We start from the raw sequence: 20,979 nt of genomic DNA, 5'->3' as shown, positions 1-20,979 counted from the left end.
GGCAGGGAATTAGGAGAGTGTAATATAATGGAAACCGAGAGAAGAAACTATTTCAAGAAGGAGATAGTGAAGACATCTGTGTCAAATGCTTTGAGAAGATAAGTAAGATAAGGCCAGAGAAGTAAACATTAGACTTAACAACATGGAGGTCATTGGAGACATTGACAGGAGCAATATCTTGGCATGATTGGGGAAAAATACAACTAGAATAAGTTGAGGAGAGAATAAAAATAGCAGAATACCTGGTTTACAGTAAGTGTCTGCTAAGGAATTTATGGAGCCCTGGTGGCACAGTGGTTAAGTGATATGGCTGCTAACTAAAATGCTGGAGTTCCAGTATACCAGCTATTCCTTGGAAACCCTACAGGGCAGTTCTACTCTGTTCTGTAGGGTCGCTATGGGCTGGAATTGACTCTATGGCAAGGACTTTATGTGTTTTAACTCATGGAATCTTCACACACACTTGTGATATAAATTCTAACATTATTCTCATTTTACAGATGAGAAATTTAGTCCAGAGAGGATACATAGAGCCTAGTGGTACAGTGGTTAAGAGCTATGGCTGCTAACCAAAAGGCTGGCATTTTGAATCCACTAGCTGTGCCTTGGAAACCCTGTGGGGCAGTTCTACGCTGTCCTGTAGGGTTGTTGTGAGTCAGAATCAGCTCAACGGCAACGGGCTTTTTTTTTTTTTTTTTCAGGCCACACAGCTATGAAGTGGCAGAGCTGAGACTGGAACCCAGGCAGCCTGGCTCCAGTCTGTACTCAGACCCACTACATTACACTCCTCCACAATGCCTGTAGGAGCTCTGGTGGTGCAGTGGTTAAGAGCTACGATTGCTAACCAAAAGGTCGGCAGTTCGAATCCATCAGCCGCTACTTGGAAACCCTATGGGGCAGTTCTACTCTGTCTTATAGGGCCACTATGGTTTAACACGGTTAACAATGCCTGTAAATCACTAAGGTCAATAACTGCAGGTAACACTTTCAACAAGTTTGCTGAGAATGGAAAAAGAGAAACTGGGTGGTAGCTGGAGAGGTTGTTAGGCCTTGGGAGGGTTTTTCTTTTAAGACCGAAAATACTGATGTATGGGTTGCATACTCAGGGGAATAAATCAAGTAGTGGAAGAGAGATTGATGATGCTGGCTCAGAGGGATTTATGAGCAGGCCAGGTGGGATGGATCCGAGGCATGGTGGAGGGGTTGACCTTTGACAGGAGCTGGGCACATTCCCTTGTACCGAGAGAGAAGGAAGAAAGAAAGGGCCCAGGTGAGGGTAGCAGGTAGCTTTGGAGAAGCTGTACCATTCTGCTGGTCTCTATTTTCTCAGTGAAGGATGAAGCAAGATAATCATTTGAGACTGGACAGAAGGAAACAGTAGGGTTGTTGCAAGAGGACTGAAGAGAGAAGGGATGTGTGAAATTGAAATGGCCATTCTGGAGGGGGAGGAAAGAGATCACAATGAGGAGCCAAGATAGGAAGCTACAAGAGACAATTCAATGCCTCTAAATTTTACAGTTGCTTTAATTTTTTTTTTTCTCTGTCTCTCAAATCTTTCACGGTTTTTATTCTATGAAATTTTTCATTCTAAATCTGCAGAAAAAGAAGTGGGGGAAAATGTCTGCCCTTTCTTACATTACTGCTGTGCTGGGAGCAGTGGGAATATATTTGGAAGTGATGTGGTAGTAAATCTGAAACATTCCAGGCATGTGGTCAGGGATTGTGCAAAACTAATGTAAAGAGAAGTACAACCTGGATTTCTTATCTATATGTCATGGATTGAATTGTGTCCCCCAAAAAATATGTGTCAACTTTGTTAGGCCATGATTCCCGGCATTGTGTGGTTGTCCTCCATTTTGTGATTGTAATTTTATGTTGGGAGGATTAGGGTGGGATTGTAACACTATCCTTACTCAGGTCACCTTCCTGGTCCAAGCTAAAGGCAGTTTCCCTGGGGTGTGGCCTGCACCACCTTTTATCTCTCAAGAGATAAAAGGAAAGGGTAGCAAGCAGACAGTTGGGGACCTTATACCACCAAGAACACAGCACCAGGAACAGAGCACGTCATTTGGACACAGGGCCCCTGCAACTGAGAAGCTCCTCGACCAGGGGAAGATTGAGGACAAGGACCTTCCTCCAGAGTCGACAGAAAGAGAAAGCCTTATGCTGGAGCAGATGCCCTGAATTTGGAACTGTAACCTACTAGACTGTGAGAAAATAAATTTCTCTTTGTTAAAGTCATCCATTTGTGGTATTTCTGTTATGGCAGCACTAGATGACTAAGACAGTACAGAAATTTTGTGTTTTTTTCCTTTGTTCTCATCAAAGCCCATTCATTGCTCTCTAGAACATTTCTTAAGAAGGAATGTGAAATGTTACATGATCCCAGGTAAAGTTTATGTCTACCTGGATTAAATCTTTGAGCTTTCCCTGAGGAATCAAAGAGCCCCAGAGAAGGCTAATACAGTGATTCTCAAACTTAAGCATGCATCAGAATTACCTGGTGGGCTTGGTAAAGCACAGATTGCTGGGCCTACTCCCAGAGTTTCTGATTCAGAAGGTTTAGGGTGGGGTCTGAGAATTTCCATTTCTAACGCGTTCCCAGGTGATACTGATGCGTCTTCATTTCTTTTTCTGCTTCTGTGGTTCCAGGGACCACACTTTGAGAAACACTGCTCTAAGTCTCTTCTTCTCAAACTTTAATGTACTTATGCCTCACCTGGAATCTTGGGAAAATGCAGATTTTGATTCTGTGGTTCTGGGCCAGGGCTGAGATTCTGCCTTATTAGCTAGTATCCAGGTGGTGCTAAAGCTGTTGGTGCAGACCGCACTTTGAATATGTGAAGTGAACGTTGAGACAAAGACCTAAGAGTTCATCTAGTCTACCACCTAAGGTGGCAAAGGATTTTCCCCCATCTCACAGGACAAGGACTAGAAAGAAGATATCTCTTGAGTTCACTGAAATCCCAAAAAATTCCTGACACAAAGATTTCTTAAACCCAGCTGTTGTTAGACTTATTGTCAATTCTTTCCTTCCCCCCAGGTCTCTTTGTTTTTCTGTGAAAACAATGGGAGGGAATAATTTAGTAAGAGCAATTAACGCAGAAAGTGCTAGCTAGGTGCTATGCACTGCTGTAGCTAAGGTCTATACACGTATTAACTCATTTAGGCCTCACAACAACGTTATCGGGCAGGTACTACTATTAACCGCCAATTTACTGATGAGGAAATGAAGACACAGAGAGGTTAAGTAACTTACTCAAAGTCACATAGCTAGGAAGTGGAGAACTGGAATAAAAACACAGGTCAGACTAACTCCAGAATCCACATTATTTCCCCTTCTTCGTATGACAAAGGTAAAAGTTGGAAGAGGCTTTGATCTTTCAGATGTGGGGTTCCCTGATGCTCGGGTAAAACATGATCTGCTGGGGTCCAACACCATTTTTAATTAGAGTCGTTGGGCAACATGGGGTCCTGTCATTTTCTTTTTTTTTTTTTTAGCTGCGTGACCCTCGAGTGAGTTTCAGTTTATTTTGGTTATGCCATCAACAAAATGCAGGATTGTGCTGAATTTCTGAGTTCTCTTCCAGCTCTTAAAGTATGTAATTCTGTACTGAGTTTCAGTTAACTTCTTGTTCTTTCACTTGTCCAGAGCAGCTACGGAAACACACAGACAAGGAGCCTGATAATCCACAGGCTCCAGCTCCCTCTCTCAGCAGACTAAGAATTCTTCTGCCACAGCTGAGGGAATTGTTGCTAGTGATGAGTTATGGCCTGCTTTAAGTGGCAGGGGATAAGGTAGAGCTGATGAGAAAGATAATTTTCTAAGAGAAGTCTGGAAGAAAGAGTAGGTAGGAACTTGTTGGTTCTACTCTAGATTCTGGCATAGGCAAATTGGAAACATTGAATAAGTCATCTTGCTTCAACATTTGCATCTATGAAATAGAGATAATTAGGAGTGTAAGGTGATTTACCAACTTAACCATTACTGACATCTTCTTCATAGCTCCAACTGCCCCCTGAAGGCTGTTGGTATTTATAAAGTCAGCAGTTCCTCATTAGAAGGATTTAGATGCTGAGCTGTACACACAAGGGCTGCACAACCTCACCTCACCCACCTTTAAGCTCTTTACCAGCACCTTTAACACTTGATGTTGGAAGAACCAGATACTGAATAAAGATTTTAAACCCTAGCATCCTCCCTCATGCGTCTGTCAGTTTGTCATACTGTGGGGGCTTGCGTATTGCTGTGATGCTGGAAGCTATGGCCCTGGTATTTCATATACCAGCAGGGTCGCCCATAGTGGACAGTTTTCAGCTGAGCTTCCAGACTAAGACAGACTAGGAGGAAGGACCTGGCGATCTACTCCTAAAAAAATTAGCCAGTGAAAACCTATGAATAGCAGTGGAACATAGTCTGATGCAGTGCCAGAAGATAAGCCTCTCAGGTTAGAAGGCACTTAAAAGATGACTAGGGAAGAGCTGCCTCCTCAAAGTAAAGTTGACTTTAATGGTGTGAAAAGAGTCAATCTTTTGGAACCTTCTTTTGCTGATGTGGCACAACTCAAAATGAGAAGAAACAGCTGCAGACATTCATTAATAATAGGAATGTGGCATGTACGAAGTATGAATCTAGGAAAATTAGAAATCATCAACAATGAAAAGGAGAGCATAAACATTGATATCCTAGGCATTAGTGAGCTAAAATGGACTGGTATCGGCAATGATGAATCAGACAATCATATGGTCTTCTATACCGCAAATGACAAATTGAATAGGAATGACATTGCATTCATCATCAAAAACAACATTTCAGGATCTATTCTGAAGTCAAATGTTGTCAGTGATAGGATAATATCCATATGCCTTGACTTAATATGACTATCATTCAAATTTTCACACCAACCACTAAGGCCCAAAATGAAGAAATTGAAGATTTTTACCAATTTCTGCAGTTTGAAATTGATCAAACATGCAATCAGGATGCATTGATAATTACTGGTGATTGGCATGTGAAAGTTGGAAACGAAGAAGGATTTGTAGTTGGAAAATACGGCCTTCTTGATAAAAATGATGCCAGAGATCACATGATAGGATTTTGCAAGACCAATGACTTCTTCATGACAAATACCTTTTTCGAAAATTTAAATGGTGACTATACATATGGACCTCACCAGATGGAATACAAAAGAATCAAATTAACTATATCTGTGGAAAAAGGTGATGGAAAGCTTAATATCATTGAACAGTCAGAACAAGGCCAGGGGCTGACTGTGGGATAAACCATCAGTGCAAGTCAATGTTCAAGCTTATGAAAATTAGAATGAGCCCATGAGAGCCAAAGTACAACCTTGAGTATATCCCACCTAAATTTAGAGACAATCTCAAGAACCGACTTGATGCATTGAACACTGATGACCAAAGACCAGATGAGTTGTGGAATGACATCAAAGATATCATACATGAAGAAAGCAAGAGGTCATTAAAAAGACAGGAAAAAAATAAAAGATAAAAATGGATGTCAGAAGAGACTCTGAAACTTGCTCTTGAATGTTGAGTAGCTAAAGTGAAAGGACAAAATGATGAAGTAAAAGAGCTAAACAGAAGATTTCAAAGGGCAGCTCAAGAAGACAAAGTATTATAATGACATGTGCAAAGACCGGAGATAGAAAACCAAAAGGGAAGAACACTCTCAGTATATCTCAAGCTGAAAGAAGTGAAGAAAAAATTCAAGCCTCAAGTTTCAATATTGAAGGATTCTACAGGAAAAATATTAGACGACTCAGAAAGTATCAAAACAAAATGGAAGGAATACACAGAGTCGCTGTACCAAAAAGAACTGGTCAACATTCAACCATTTCAGGAGGTAGCATGATCAAGAACCGATGGTACTGAAGGAAGAGATCCAAGCTGCACTGAAGGCATTGGTGAAAAACAAGTCTCCAGGAACTGACAGAATACCAATTGAGATATTTCAACAAATGAATTTAGCACTGGAGGTGCTCATTCTTCTACACCAAGAAATTTGGAAACTAGCTACCTGGCCAACCAATGGAGGAGATCTATATTTGAACCCATTTCAAAGAAAGGTGATCCAACAGAATGCAGAAGTTATCAAACAAAATCATTAATATCACATACATGTAAAATTTTGTTGAAGGCCATTCAAAAGTGGTTGCAGCAGTCTGTTGACAGAATACTGTCAGAAATTCAAGCCAAATTCAGAAGAGGATGTGAAACTAGGGACATCATTGCTGATGTGAGATGGATCTTAGCTGAAAGCAGAGAATACGAGAAAGATGTTTACCTATGTTTTATTGACTATGCAAAGACATTCAACTGTGTGGATCATAATAAATTATGGATAACATTGCGAAGAATGGGAATTCCAAAACACTTAATTGTGCTCATAAGGAACCTGTACACAGACCAAGAGGCAGTCATTCAAACAGAACAAGGGAATACTGTATGGTTTAAAGTCAGGAAAGATGTGTGTCAGGGTTGTATCTTTTCACCATGCTTATTTAATCCATATGCCGAGCAAATAATTTGAGGAGCTGAACTATACGAAGAATGGGGCATCAGGATTGGAGGAAGACTCATTAACAACCTGCGTTACACAGATGACACAGCCTTGCTTCCTGAAAGTGAAGAGGACTTGAAGCACTTACTTTTGAAGATCAGAGTCTTTAGTATGTATTACACCTCACATAAAGAAAACAAAAATCCTCACAACTGGACATCATGATAAACGGAGAAAAGATGGAAGTTGTCAAGGATTTCATTTGACTTGGATCCACAATCAACACCCATGGAAGCAGCAGTCAAGAAATCAAATGACACATTGCATTGGGCAAATCTGCTGCAAAAGACCTCTATAAAGTGTTAAAAAGCAAAGATGTCACCTTGAAGACTAAGGTGTGCCTGACCCATGCTATGGTGTTTTTAATCACCTCATATGCATGTGAAAGCTGGACAGTAAATAAGGAAGACTGAAGAAGAATTGGTACCTTTCAATTATGGTGTTGGTGAATAATATTGAATATACCATGGACTGCCAGAAGAACAAACAAATCTTTCTTGGATTAGAAGTACAGGCAGAATGTTCCTTAAAAGCAAGAACAGCGAGACATCATCTCACATACCTTGGACGTGTGAGGGAGGGACCAGTCCCTGGAGAAGGACATCATGCTTGTTAAAGTAGAAGGTCAGTGAAAGAGAGGAAGACCCTTAATGAGATGGATTGACATAGTAGATGCAACAATGGGCTTAAGCATAACAATTGTGAGAATGGCAGAGGATCATGCAGTGTTTCATTCTGTTGTACATAGGGTCGCTACGAGTCAGAACCAACTTGACAGCACCTAACGGCAACGACAAGTCATCCTCAGGTTTACAGAAGGATTGTACCTCAGACTCATAGACAACAACAGGTGGGGAGTACTTGATTTTTCTTTTTCACAAGAATATAGAGAGATACATAAATTTTCTCCAGACCTTTGTTAGAGTTAACAGTCTTTAAAAGAGCCCAGTGGTAGTTCATCCAGAGTATACCCTCACTGGAACACCTGTGTTATGGATTGAATTGTGTCCCCCAAAATGTGTGTCAACTTGGCTAGGCCATGATTCCCAGTATTGTGTGGTTGTCTACCATTTTGTCATCTGATGTGATATTCCTATGTGTTGTAAATCCTATCTCTATGATGTTAATGAGGAAAGATTAGAGGCAGTTGTGTTATTGAGGCAGGACTCAATCTACAGGATTAGGTTGTATCTTGAGTCAGTCTCTTTTGAGATATAAAAGAGAGAATGGAGCAGAGAGGTGAAGGATCTCATGCCACCAAGAATGAAGAACCAGGAAGGGAACATGTCATTTGGACCTGGGATCCCTGTGCTGAAAAAGTCCTAGACCAGGGGAAGATTGGTAACAAGAACCTTCACCCAGAACTGATAGAGAAAACCTTCCCCTTGAGCTGGCACCATGAATTCAGAATTCTAGCCTCCTAAACTGTAAGAGAATAAATTTCTCTTTTTTAAAGCCATCTACTTGTGGTATTCCTATTATAGCAGCACTAGATTACTAAAACAGCATGTTTCAGGGACAGGAGAGAGATTGGAGCTGTAGAGTTGAGATTAACAATTTTTTTATTGAGAGCCAGCCATATTCCAGGTGTTGTACAGGGCGTTACAAATAATGATTATAGTAATTGTTAACATTTATGGAGCTCTTAAGATGTGCCAGGCACATAATTATCACATGTCATTGACACAATCCTAGGAGTTAAGTACAATTATCAGCTTCATTTTACAGATGGAGAAAGTGAAGCTCATATGGGTGAGGGTTCATGATAGCGTAAGGGTTTGAACCCAGGCAACCTGACTCCAGATACCAGGTGAATAACCATAGTGCTACACTGGCTCCTTACAACAGAAGAAACACAAAGTCTAGCCCCTGGATGATATAATCCTAGTGAAGGAAACAGATGGGAACCAGGAACAGGTATTTGTGAACATGGCCAACTGTGAACATAAAAGAAGGAACAATTAATTTCAAGTAGAAAGATCTAGGAAGACTTCAAAGTAGAAGTGACATTTGACTTGAATGTTGAAAGAAATGAGAAACATTTCAACAGGTGGACATAGGGAAAGAAGATTGGCTGAGAATATAATGTACCCCTGTGGGAGCAAGATGACAAGTGCCACCCATTAAACCTTTTTCCTCCAATGTGCAATTTATCTCATCTTCTAGATTCCCATCCTGTTCATGGGGATGGGGTCTGTTCTGGGTAACTAGGGCCTGCAGCATCAGATTTTAGTGTCAGAGAGTCCAAAAGTTAGACCCATTCTTCCCTATCTCAGTGGGGTTTGAAGTGTCAACATGCCCTGTGGCTGCGGTCTACCCCAAGCTTTCTCATCAGGGAAACTTGCACAGTGTTGCCAAGCCTCCAAGGTCTAAGATGTTTGAGTTAGGCATCAGCTTGAAAACTTACGGAAAATGGGAAACCAGGATTCCACAGCAAAGGTACCTGAGCCTCCTTTGCTCCGGCCTTCCTCATTCCCTGTTTCATCCACACTCCTCTGATAAAGAGATTCCTGCTCCCTCTCCATCCAGCAGCTTCCCTCCTTTGACATGTCTTCACCAATCCCATTGTCTCTGGTGATTTCCCCCAGTCTTAAATGCTTCAGATAGAAAAATTAGAATGGGACAGATGAAGAATCCAGGAAATAGGAAAGGAAAGAGGGAAGGAAGGAAGGAGGGAGGAAGGGAGGAAGAGAAAGGAAAGGTAATTGAAATCTGTGTCAGTTAGCTTCACTTCTGCTTCAGCTTGTGTCTCTCCTGTCTGGAAGAAGAGCTGCCAGATGGTACAGCCCCTAGCAGATGTCAAGCAGGAGTTGTTCTTCACTGCTGACTATCATCTCTCTCTCTACACAATGTGTATTCATAAGCATTGTGATGCTAGACTTGGAGGATCAAAATCTCTCTTGGCCTCATTTAGGTTTAGAAGCTACTTGGAAGTAATGTCCTGTTCACTTTCACAGTAAAACCATCCGAGTTCTATTTCAAGGATGCATAGTCTATACTCTTGTCTGGATTGTATGTCCCCATTAGTGCCAAGCCTGATGCCATCCTGTATGACAGTCCTACTAGTCCTAGGTATGCCCTGAAACTCTGCTCTGTTAACATCCATGAGACTTCTCTATTCTAGTCTTTTCCTAACCCTTCAGCCTTCCTTCTCCTCTACTCCTTTTCCTCTACCCTCCCTTAAATGTTGGTGTTCTTCAACTTCTCATCACTAGCCTCTTGCTCCTCTCCCCCTACAAGCTCTGCTTAGAAGACATGTCATATGACCATTCTCTGCCTGTGAGCTCTGACCTGTCCCACTTTCAGTCTCATGCCTTCTGTTGCCTGCTGAACATTTCCAGCTAGAACCTCAAATTCAACATACCTCAAAGTTAACTCTCATCTCCCTTTCCTCTCCCTCAACTCACTCTGCCCAGTCTAGAAACACAGGAGTCATTCCAGGCTCCACCCTTTGCTTCATTCACTCCTATTCTACTCCATTCTACCTGCTCCTCCAATCACTCATCACCAATTTCAAGTCTTAAATATTTCTTGAACCGCTGTGCCTCCTCCTGATCCCTGTTACTTAAACAGACTGCTCATCCATATCTTGAACAGTCCTGAGCCAATTTTTTTCCTTCTTCTTTCTCTCTCCCAGCCCATCCCTGGCTCCAAGTAAGATGTTAGCTCCCCAGATGGTTAAGTGTTAACCAATGTTTCCTCTAAGACTGGAAAACAAGTGATATTGATCTAACCCTGTCGAAAAAGATGAAGAATGGCGCCAGCTACCCCCTGAGCTGATGGGATAATGGCAAGAAAAGAGCAACATGTTTGAGATACGACCACCAAAACCAAACAGAAGAAAGAGAGCACACATTCCACAAGTCCCTAAAACTTATGGCCCCTTTTCCCTTAAAAACCCGAAAACATCGGTAGTCTGGTGAGACAAACGACTTTAGGAGAAGATCATTCCCCTCTGTCTCCATATACCGGTATATCTAATAAAGCTCTTGCTACCCACCTCTCCCCTGTCTCAAGAATTGGCTATTTGTGGCAGGCGGCTCTAACTCGCAAAATTGCAGTAACATTACCATTCTCTAATTTAGGTCTTTATTCCTTATTATTCCTTATCCTTTTGACTGCAACTGCTCCCAGCTGTTCTCCTTGCCTCCAGGCATACTGTCTTCCTATATGCCTTCACACTGCCACTGGAGTAATCCACCATGATTCCCCTGCTTAACACCCTCCATGGCGTCTCATCAGTAACAATATATTCCTAGCTCTGAGTTTGGTAAATATGGCCCAATAAAACCTGACCCCTACATACCTCCTCTCAGCATTCCCTGCCTCAAACTTTATGCTCTGGTGATGATACAGAGTAGCTTGTAGCTTTCCAACATACCATGCTGGTTCGTAAGTTTTCCCACCCTGCTTCACTTGGATCATACTAACTCATCCTTCAAGGCTCGGCCCAGCCATCATCTGGTAACTTAAACCTTAGGTTAGGGAAGTGCTCCCATTGCATCCTGTGCTTTTTGTCTCATGACATGAATGGTATGTTGGAATCATCTGTTTGAAAGTCTTACTCTTCCATTAGACTGTAATCTTGTCAGTATCTGAGTCATCTTTGAGCTTAGTGCAATACCCAGCACATAGTACATACTCAGTTAATATTATTGAACAGAACTTAAACACCACCACCTCCCCCATCCCCTACCTCTGCCTCCAGAGCAGGGATCTTGACTTTTCCATCCTTGGACTCCTAGACCATGGCTCACAGAAGGCACTCAACAAATGTCACATGGGGGAATGTTACTGGGCACACAGCTCCTAAATGGTCCAAGAAGGCCAGGCTCGGTAGACATTGCACACCAGCATTGCATCCCTGATTGGCATGCATTTTTGAGAGGAAGAACTGACGCTATTAAGCTCTCTGGTAGTTATTTAAGAGAATAGTTCACTGGGTCTGTAGAGGATAGTAGGTTCTCTTACGACCTGACCCACATCACCAACAGTCATGATTACCTCAAGAAAAGGTAATATTATACATTAATGAAATTAAGTCAAAGAAAGAGGGCTTGTTAGGGCCAGGAGCGTACATCAGTTTCCCCCAGGTGGGCCCCACCTGCATCCCTGGGGCAAGCTCTCTAAAATCTGCTTCCCACAAGGCTGCCCAGTGACCTCCTTCCTGGTAGCCTCTTTGCACAAAGGATCTGCTGCCCTTGGGGCTTGTTGCTGCTTTTGCAACTGCAGAGTATAAACAGCTAATGACTGGGGCCAACAAGAAGAGCCTCTGTTGATTCCAGTGGGTCTCCAAAGGGTGGGGGATCCACATTTTGAACACCCACCTCCTGCTGATCCTCCAGCAAAACCAGTCAGGCTGGTTGTAATGTATTATTAGAAAGCCCACATGTCAGTCCTTGGAACAACAAAGCCACTTGTTGCATGAGGAGTGTTTCACATCCATGGAGCCAAGAAATGCGGGTGGGGGAGCTGGGACAGGCAGGAAGGCAAGCCATCGGAAAATAAGAATGGCACGATGGAGAAAGTTTAGGGTTTCAGAGCTAGATAGAGTGGAATTAAATGCCACCCTACTCCTTTCCCGTTGTGTGGCCTGTAGCAAATGACTTAACTTCTCTGAGGTGACCTCACAGGGCTGTGGTGAGGATTACAGGAGACTGCTACTCTGAACCACCTAGTGCAGGCAGGTGTGGTAGATAGAACGGGTTCCCAAAACGTTAGCTTCTCTGAAGTAGGACCAGTGATTCTTACAGACATTCTCAAGGGGCACTAAAGTCTAAAAAAGAAACCCCCCACCACCTTCTGCTTTTCCAGGGATCAGACAGAGCACAGTGTTGTTGTGGGGCACAGGAAGGGGAATGCTGCCCAAGCAGTCCCTGCCGATCTCAGGAGTCCCCTCCACTCCTGCAATGGGATTGGTGATTTCAGATTAACACAAATGAGGGAGCTGACATTTTAAGGCAGAGAATTTTCTAGGTGGCCTCTGGGAAAATACTGTTGTTTCTGCCACTCCACAAACTTTTCAACGTTAATCTGAGCTTACCTTCTTTCTCTCCCCTCCCCCTTCTTTTCTTCCTTTCCTTGGAAAAGACACTGAGAAATTAGCTTAGTCCCTCAGACAACCTCTAGAATCAACAAGTAACAGTCTTCCTAATCATCACGAATTGTGACTGACTCTGAATCACCAGCCATCTCAAGAAAAACTTTCATTTTCCATCTCTTTCCTTCCAGAAAGACATGTTCTGAGGGGAAAAGAGACAACTAGAATGTGGCTAAGAGAAGCAAAAGGGAGGGAACTTTTTTTCCCCCTTTAATTCTGGGCAAGTAGCTAGTCCCATAATTCCTCCTCTCAGCTTTTAATTCTCCACCTTCTCCATTCTACTCATCTATGTGGATTTTACACTATTTGGATCAACAACATTTTACACCAGTTCTCTTGCTCCTGCTTCTCCTGATTTTTTTTTTTTAATGTATCTTTCCACTTCCCCAGCCCAGCTGCAGGTGGGGGCAAGCTCTGGCCTGAGGTAACAGGGTAACGGTCTTTTTTTGGCAGCAGCAATAGCAGCAGCGGCCGGGGTCTTCCCTCCAAGGAGCTCCCAGGAAAACAAGGGACTCCATTGAGCTGGGGAGTGAGATGGGGAGGGATGTTGGTGTGAATTCCTCAGCAATACCGAGAAATCACACCCACACAGAACAGACAAAGCATGTTTACCTTCTTCATCCTGGGGGCTGTCCACAGGGCTCCCTTGCATTATTTCCATAATTTGTATCCCAGGGAGAGGCAGACCACCATCTATCATTGATCCCCTTCCTTCCCACTAAGCAGCCCATGCCACCCTGCTCAGTGCCCTCACAAAAGTCTTGACCTCTCAGTGGAGCTGTCAGCCTAGCACGTACTCTCCTCGGTCCAGAGCTGCCCTAGCAGGTGCCAGCCTTCTATGCCAGCTGCCAACCAAAAGCTTCTCAAACCCTGAATGGGTGCCCTGAGTGGCTGGGGTGTGATGTTAAATCGAGTCCAGCTAGGCTCTTGCCTGACCAGGCTACTGCCAGCCCAATGCTGGATCAGATAAGGGTACAGGTGGGGCCCTGTGAGACAGCCCAGCTGCCCTCAGCACCCCTGAAAAACCTCACCCCTGTTCCCATTACCTGTGAGGATAGAAAGAAGAGTACACTACCTCCAGAAGATGATCTGCCCCAGGGAAGCCATGGTGAGGGGAAGGATCTCTTTCCACGGCACAGCTGGGTGCTGGAGTGTATGGAGCTGCTGCTGCCCTCCCAGGTGATGTGACTCACTGCCAGCTCCTGTGTGCTGCTCTTAAATAGTGTGCTCATGTCAGGAGTGGTGCATGCAGCAGGCTGGTGGATGGCTCAGGTATGAGGAAACAGTGATGCTGCGCAGAGTTCCCTGCAGGCACAGGGGCTGCTCCCAGGGAACGGGAAGCCAAGCTCTCAGAGTTGCCTTTCCAAGCCTTAACCACAGGGAGAGGGGCAGAAGGGAAAGCTTCTCAGGCTCCTACTTCAGGGTTTGTATTCAGCACAAGTCTTTTCCTACTAACTCTGTGGAAGAGAGCTTTAGAGAGGGAGATTTTATCTCAAAATAAGGAAGGACTAGAACAGTGCCCTGGTGGCACAGCAGTTAAAGCATTCGACTGTTAACCTAAAGGTCAGTGGAAGAAAGATGTGGCAGCCTGCTTCCGTAAAGATTTACAGCCTTAGAAACCCTATGGGGCGGTTCTATTCTTCTTATAGTGTCATTATGAGTCAAAGTTGACTCGATGGCAGTGGGGTGGGTAAGTAATCCTGTGGCTTTGGGAAAACTATTTTACCTTTCCCCAAGACATCTCTTATCAGGTTGGAATGAGGAGTACATGAGAAAGGGTCCACATCCTTCCCTTTCCCCTGTGAGTAAAAGGGTGATGCCCTGAAACCTATGAGGTGCCTGTGCTAAGTGGATCCATCCGGAGTCTGGGGAGGCTGAGGGAAGTGGGAGCAATTATTTCCATAATTTCTATACATTATGACCCCACCCCAAAGACCCAGAGTTTCTACCCAACCCCCAATGGACCTTAAAAAGAGCAGCCCACCTCAAACTGCCTGGAGCAGATCCTGAGTTTCCCTCTTCCAGTCATCCATCACCACTGAGTGATGGATCTAAGAAAAGCCCTTGAGGGAAAACCAAGATGACCCTTCTGGAACTTCTCAGAGTTACAGATGGAGTGACTAACAGGAAGATGGCTGAGGGTGCCTACCCTCCCTGAGGGCATGCAGAGGTATCATCTGGCAGGGGTATAAAAAGAAAGCGTTCTGCTGCCTTGGGAGAAGCAAATGGTTGTTACTCTGGTTATGACCAAAATCTGAAGAGCAACACACATAAAATAATGGGAAAAAAGTCACCGCAAAGCAATAGATCAGTATTTCAAAATGGGAGAACAACGTAAAAGCATGAGTGCATATGTACATGTATATATGTATATTTATATACACATGTGTATATAATATATTCCATATATATCTTTTATATGTGTGTGTAGACACACACACATATACCTATATGTACATCATATAAAACATAGAGAGAGGCTTCAAAATGATCTCTCCAATATTTGAGAGCCTCTCGTAACTTTCTCAACACTATTCTTCTCTGAGATCCTTCCATTAATGGCTCCTGCTTTGTCTTGCTCCCAGGCTGTCTTCCTTCACCTCTCATAAATGATGAGGTTCTCCATGATTCTGTCCTCTGCCTTCTCTTCTTCTATCACACATGTCCCCTGAATGATCTCCTCCACTCCTCTGCTTCCATTGCCCCTCTATCTGAAAATCCCAAGCACATGCCTCTTGACTGATCTCCAGCCCCACACACTCAACTGCTTGCTGGACCTCTCCACCCAGCAGTCCTCTAGGGATCACGAAGGTAAAAGTTTCCAAACTGGAACTCATCATCTTCCACCTCCAACCCTGCAGCTCCTCCTGGGTTACACCTCTGGGAAACTGCAGCATCACACACCAGACTGACCAAATCAGAAACCTCAAAGTCACCCTTTACTTCCTCCTCCCATGACTCTCTACGTCCTTACATCCTTGCACTCAACAAGTCCATTCTCCTTTCCTCCTTTATGCCCCCCAAATTCATCCCCTTCTTCTATCCCCACTACTCTTGCCTAAGTTCATTCCCTCATCATTTCCATCTGAGATAAAATATTAAGGTCTGCTAGTTCATTTTTCTGTCCCTGTTTGTTCCCATATGCTCCAATCATGCTTCCCGCCACTGCTATAATGATTTTTCTAAAATGCAAATCTGGTCAGGCCACTTTCCTAGGGTCTGGCCTCTGCCTGCCTCTCCAGATTTTTCTTTCACATCCTCCCTGTTCTCACTCTGTGTACCAGCCATGCTAGGCTGCCTTGGGTTTCTCCAAAATGCCATGTTCTCCTAAGCCACTGTGCCTTTGTACATGTTGCTCTCTCTGCCTGGAATTCATCTCCTGCATCTTTTTTTTATATAAATCTCCTACCACTCAATCTGACAGGTGTCCATGTTCTGGGCTCCCATGCCAATCTTGTGTCTATGTCTCTGTCCCTGAATTATGACTATTGACTTGTCTGTTTTCTTCACAAGACACTCCTTAAAAATAGAGAATGTATCTTATTCATCTTGGTATTTCACAATAGCATAAGGCACACACAAAGTAAGTGATCATTAAATGTTTACTGAATGAATGAATGTGCATTTTTCTTTTATAGCAGAAAATAAAGCACTATTTACTGTTTGTGCATCTATCTCACTGCTAGTCTGGGAGCTCTTGGAGGATAAAAACCATGCCTCATTCATCTTTGTGTCACTAGGCCCTAGTGCAGTACCAGACACAAGAAAAAGGACTTGGTAACATTTGATGGATGGGTAAGCAGGGATCACCTTGGAACGTGATTAATCAACTGCTTTCTGGAGGAGGTGTCTCGTGAGTGAGATTGACACTATTAGAAGCAGAAGAGAACAAGTTGCATATGAAATAGCGAAACAATTTAGGGTGAGCACAAAAGACAAAGCAGATGTGTGGAATAAGCGCAAAATCTGTTTCCTCTTTGTTGATCTGAGAGAGAGAAAGAGACCTTAAACTTACTGTGTCTGGAACCAAGAGGTCTTCCTGTAAATTAAAAAAAATATTATTTATATGCCTTAGTCATCTGGAGTGCTATTTTCTCATTATGTACTTGTACATTATCCTGTGCTCCAAGCTTATAAATTTCCCCTCACAGCATATTCTGATGAACAGACAAGTACCCACATACATGTGGACATTTATACTTTGCACAAAAGGCCATGAGCTCATCTGATCCTTACCATAACATCAAGGGGTGAGTTTTACAAATGAAATACTGAGTCTCAGAGAGCTTAAAGGATTTGTTCAAGGTAAACTAGTTTGCTTGCCCAGGTTTTACTTGCTTGCGTGTATAATCCATTGCCATCAAGTCGATTCTGACTCATGGTGACCTCATGTGTTACAGAGTAGAACTGTTCCATAGGGTTTTCTTGGCTGTAATCTTTACAGAAGCATTTCATCAGGCCTTTCTTCCGTGGTGCTGTTGGGAGAGTTGGAACCACCAACCTGTCAGTTAGCAGCGGGTTGCAAACCAAACTGCTTACACCACCCAGGGACCTTCCTGTGCATATATAGAGGAGATTATATTTATGGAAATAACAAAGATCTCACTAGTTCTTGAACCTACCTTCTAAGGCAGACCCTCCAACCCACCTGTAAGTTTCCTTTGGAAGTCCCAGGACATGTTACAAAGGTTCTCAGAAAAAACGAACTGTGGAAGATTCTTAAACTGATGGCCCCCAGATACCTTCCTGTATCTATGCCTTTGATTCTGGGCTTGGCCATTGGAACATTAGTAAATATGATAAAAGCAGAGATTTAAGATGTGCTTGTGCTTTTAGGCATGGCTTCTCTTGCTGCTGAGAACTCTTCTGCCAATATATGAAAAAGCCTGTGCAACAGAGATGAACTAGCTCAGCTGAGATCCCCTACACTAAACAGCCCCCAGCTGACCTGCCAGGTGATTGCAGCCACATGAATAACCCCAGGTGGGACCAATGGAAGACGCACCCAGATGAGCCCAACCCAAATTACTGACCCACATCATCATGAACAAGCAAAATGGATGGTTGTTTGAAGGCACTAAGGGTGGTTTGTTACACAGCAACAGATAACTGATACACTGTCATTTCATCTTGTTCTGCTCCATGTTTGTCTCTGATGGTCACAGCCTCTGAAGCCACTTCAGATGACATTTCACCATTATTACTACGGCGGAGACTGCTAAGTCAGCCCTAATATCCATCTATAGCAAGAGCGCTATCTTGCTTCTGAATTGGAATGATGTTTCATGGAAGACCCAGTATGCTAAAGACATGTTACACACACATACATTCACACACGTACACAATTCCTCAGAATTAAAGAATATATCTTTGTTGCTGAATCTGCCCATAGGAAAGAAAGAAAGAAAGGAGCTCCACCTGCCAAAAGCATCTACCATACCTCCATACTTATCAATATTTCAGGCTTTCTTTTATACATGAGCTGAGTCTAAGACCACATCTGAGAAATGCCTTGTGGTTACCAGGGACACAGAATCTTATGATATTCTGCTAGAGGAAAAGAGATCCTATGCTCAGCAGGGCTGGGAAGATCAGACATTGTAGTCTTAAGATAGCAAATTTCAAAAAGAATAATTGAAAGAGATGCTGACACCTAGTAAAATATTAAGGAGCTATCATTTTGTTTAAGACTTTAACTTTCTTTTTGGCTAGTTACTAGTGCTCAAGGGCAAAAGTTGTACAATGGATAAGGAAGACCAAAGAAGAATTGATGCCTCTGAATTATGGCATTGGCGAAGATTATTGAATATACCATGGACTGCCAAAAGAATGAACAAACTTGTCTTGGAAGAAGTACAACCAGAATGCTCCTTAGAAGTGAGGATGGTGAGACTTCATCTCATGTACTTTGGACATGTTATCAGCAGGAATCAGTCCCTGGAGAAGGACATCATGCTTGGTAAAGTGGCGGGTCAGTGAAAAAGAGGAAGATCCTCAATGAGATGGATTGACACAGTGGCTGCAACAGTGGGCTCAAGCATAACAACAATCATGAGGACTGGGCAGTGTTTCTTTCTGTTGTACGTAGGGTTGTTATGAGTCAGAACTGACCTGATGGCACCTAACAACGACAGTGCTCTCTTATTATGGAAGGTCTGATTCCTTCGTCACTGGCCAGGCTGAGGACCAACATCTGAGGCAGATGCCATACTCTCTTGGCCAGCCTGAGGACCAACATCTGAGGCAGATGCCATGCTCTCTTTTCCATTCACCTCCCTCTTCTTCAGCCCAAAGCCATCAGGCATAGATTCCTGCAGCCCTGCCCAACGCTTAGCCAGTTCACAAGTTTGAATGACCCCTGCTGTCAGCACCAAGCTAGAATGTGCTGAGGCCTATGCATAATCCTGGTCAGCTGACTCCAAATTCAATGCTGCTCCTCATCCCATACCCATGGAACAGGGTAGACAGGGGACAGAGGTGAGACTTCACCACACAGCTTTCTGTGTTAATTTTAATTTTTCTAATGTATTGTCTATTCAGAAACTTAACCAAGCAAATGGAATATTTAGAAAGAATATTAGGTATGGATTTAAAAAGTAAAAAGTTGACCACAGAACATGAAGAGGAATGTCTTAGTTATCTAATGCTGCTTTAACAGAAATACCACAAGTGGATGGCTTTAACAAACAGCAATTTATTTTCTCACAATTTAGGGTACTAGAAATCCGAATTCAGAGTGCTGGCTCTAGGGGAAGGTTTTCTCTCTGCTTCCTGGTCCCTTGGAGATCTCCATGTGTCTTGCCCCATCTCTGATTCCTAGCTTGCTTGTTTAGTCTCTTTTACATACCCAAAGAAATTGACTCAAGATAAACCCTATACTAATCCTGCTTCAGTAACATAACAAAGACAACCCATTCCTAAATAGAATTATAACCACAAGCATAGGGGTTAGGATTTTTGACACATATTTTTGGAGGACATAATTTAATCCATAACAAGGGGTTGAGTGTCCAAAAGTACCACATCTAGTAAGTGGCAGATCCATCTTCCAAACACAAGTCTGTCTGACACCAAAGTTAGACACCTGAGAAAAGTCATGGCTTTTCTGAACTTTGGTTTTCCCAATTGTAAAATGAGAATTATAGCAACACTTTCCCTGCCTACCCAAAGATTATTGGGAAATTGTGTAAGGCCTGAAATTAAGATTTAACATTAAGTGCTGTCTTAACATCTGGTAAAATCTGGAGGGCCTCAAATGACCAACCACAAATTCCTCTTTCCTTCTGCTCCTGTGGATAAGATCCCCTAGCCAAGTAACCCTCCTTAGCATGGAGACCAGGTGCAATGCCTGCTTATCCTGAAGTAGCAGGCTTCAGTTCCCTTCTAGCCCATGGGGTTATTTGAACAAGCCAATCACATCCTCCCATGGGAGCCAGGGGTCACCTCACCCTTTTGTTGCTACAAAGCCTACTATCCACAGCTCTCAAGTGTAACCACTATGTGCCCCTGCATGGCACATTGTCCTCTTCCCCTGGACTGTGAGTATATATGACTGATAAACTGTTGTCAATCTCATCTGTTCTGTGTTGTATATCATGTGTTTAACCATCCTAATCATCCTAGGGGGGAATCTTTCCCTCCCAAACTGGCCAAAGTGAAGGCAAATGAAAGAAAGTCTTACTCAGATGAATTAGTGTTTGTGAGAGTGCTTTGCAAAACCATGGAGTCCTCTAAACAGGGAAGCTCAATTCATGTACTAGATGTTGTAAAACCATTTTTCGGGTCTCACTATTGCCAATGCAAAGGTCTAGGTACTTTACATAAATTATCATTTAATCTAATCTTCTCGACAACTCTGGGGGTAAAGTATTTTATTCCCATTATAGAGATGAGGAAATTGAGACTTAGGTTTATTAATTTAGCTAGTGTGTGACAGAAGTGGGATTTGAACCCAAGTCTGTCTGAAATGGAAGTGCTTGCCTCTCAGTTATTGGAGGGCATCATCCTACCCATTAGTCAGGAGTGGGTTCCTCCTGGTCTGATGGACACAGCTGGGATTCACTTTTAGTGGGTGGAACCCTTCTTTTCTCTCTCCCTGCCCAAAGGTTATTCATCCCTCAAGGCCCATCTCAAACTGATTCTTCCCTTTGAAGACTTTCATGGCCACACTCCCTTAGCAGTGATCTCTCCTTTCTCTAAATTCTCACTACTCTTAACATCTTGATTTTCAGTTATTGTGTACTTGGAATGGTTATTTTTTTACGTGTATGTGTCTTATTTTCCTTAAGTGATGTTT

At 43.1% G+C, this 20,979-nt stretch overlaps 1 protein-coding gene across 5 annotated transcripts in view; it reads right to left on the bottom strand.

The window, feature by feature from the left end:
• Window positions 1–13,962, bottom strand: part of VTCN1 (V-set domain containing T cell activation inhibitor 1) — an 81,572-nt gene extending 67,610 nt beyond the window's left edge. For 2 of the 5 annotated variants that reach the window (XM_049879979.1, XM_049879978.1), the window contains exon 1: window positions 13,759–13,949. In XM_049879979.1, coding sequence (XP_049735936.1) covers window positions 13,759–13,915 — 157 coding nt within the window. In that variant the 5' untranslated portion in view covers window positions 13,916–13,949. Of the gene's footprint in view, window positions 1–13,758 lie in introns of all 5 variants that reach the window. The other 3 variants (XM_049879977.1, XM_049879980.1, XM_049879981.1) reach the window with 3 other exon arrangements.
• Window positions 13,963–20,979: the final 7,017 nt, after the last annotated feature.

The sequence above is a fragment of the Elephas maximus genome, chromosome 3 (genome assembly GCF_024166365.1).
Source record: "Elephas maximus indicus isolate mEleMax1 chromosome 3, mEleMax1 primary haplotype, whole genome shotgun sequence".
Lineage (NCBI taxonomy): Eukaryota > Metazoa > Chordata > Mammalia > Proboscidea > Elephantidae > Elephas > Elephas maximus.
Note: the sequence above shows the minus strand (reverse complement) of the source record. Positions and strands in the feature narration are given on the sequence as shown.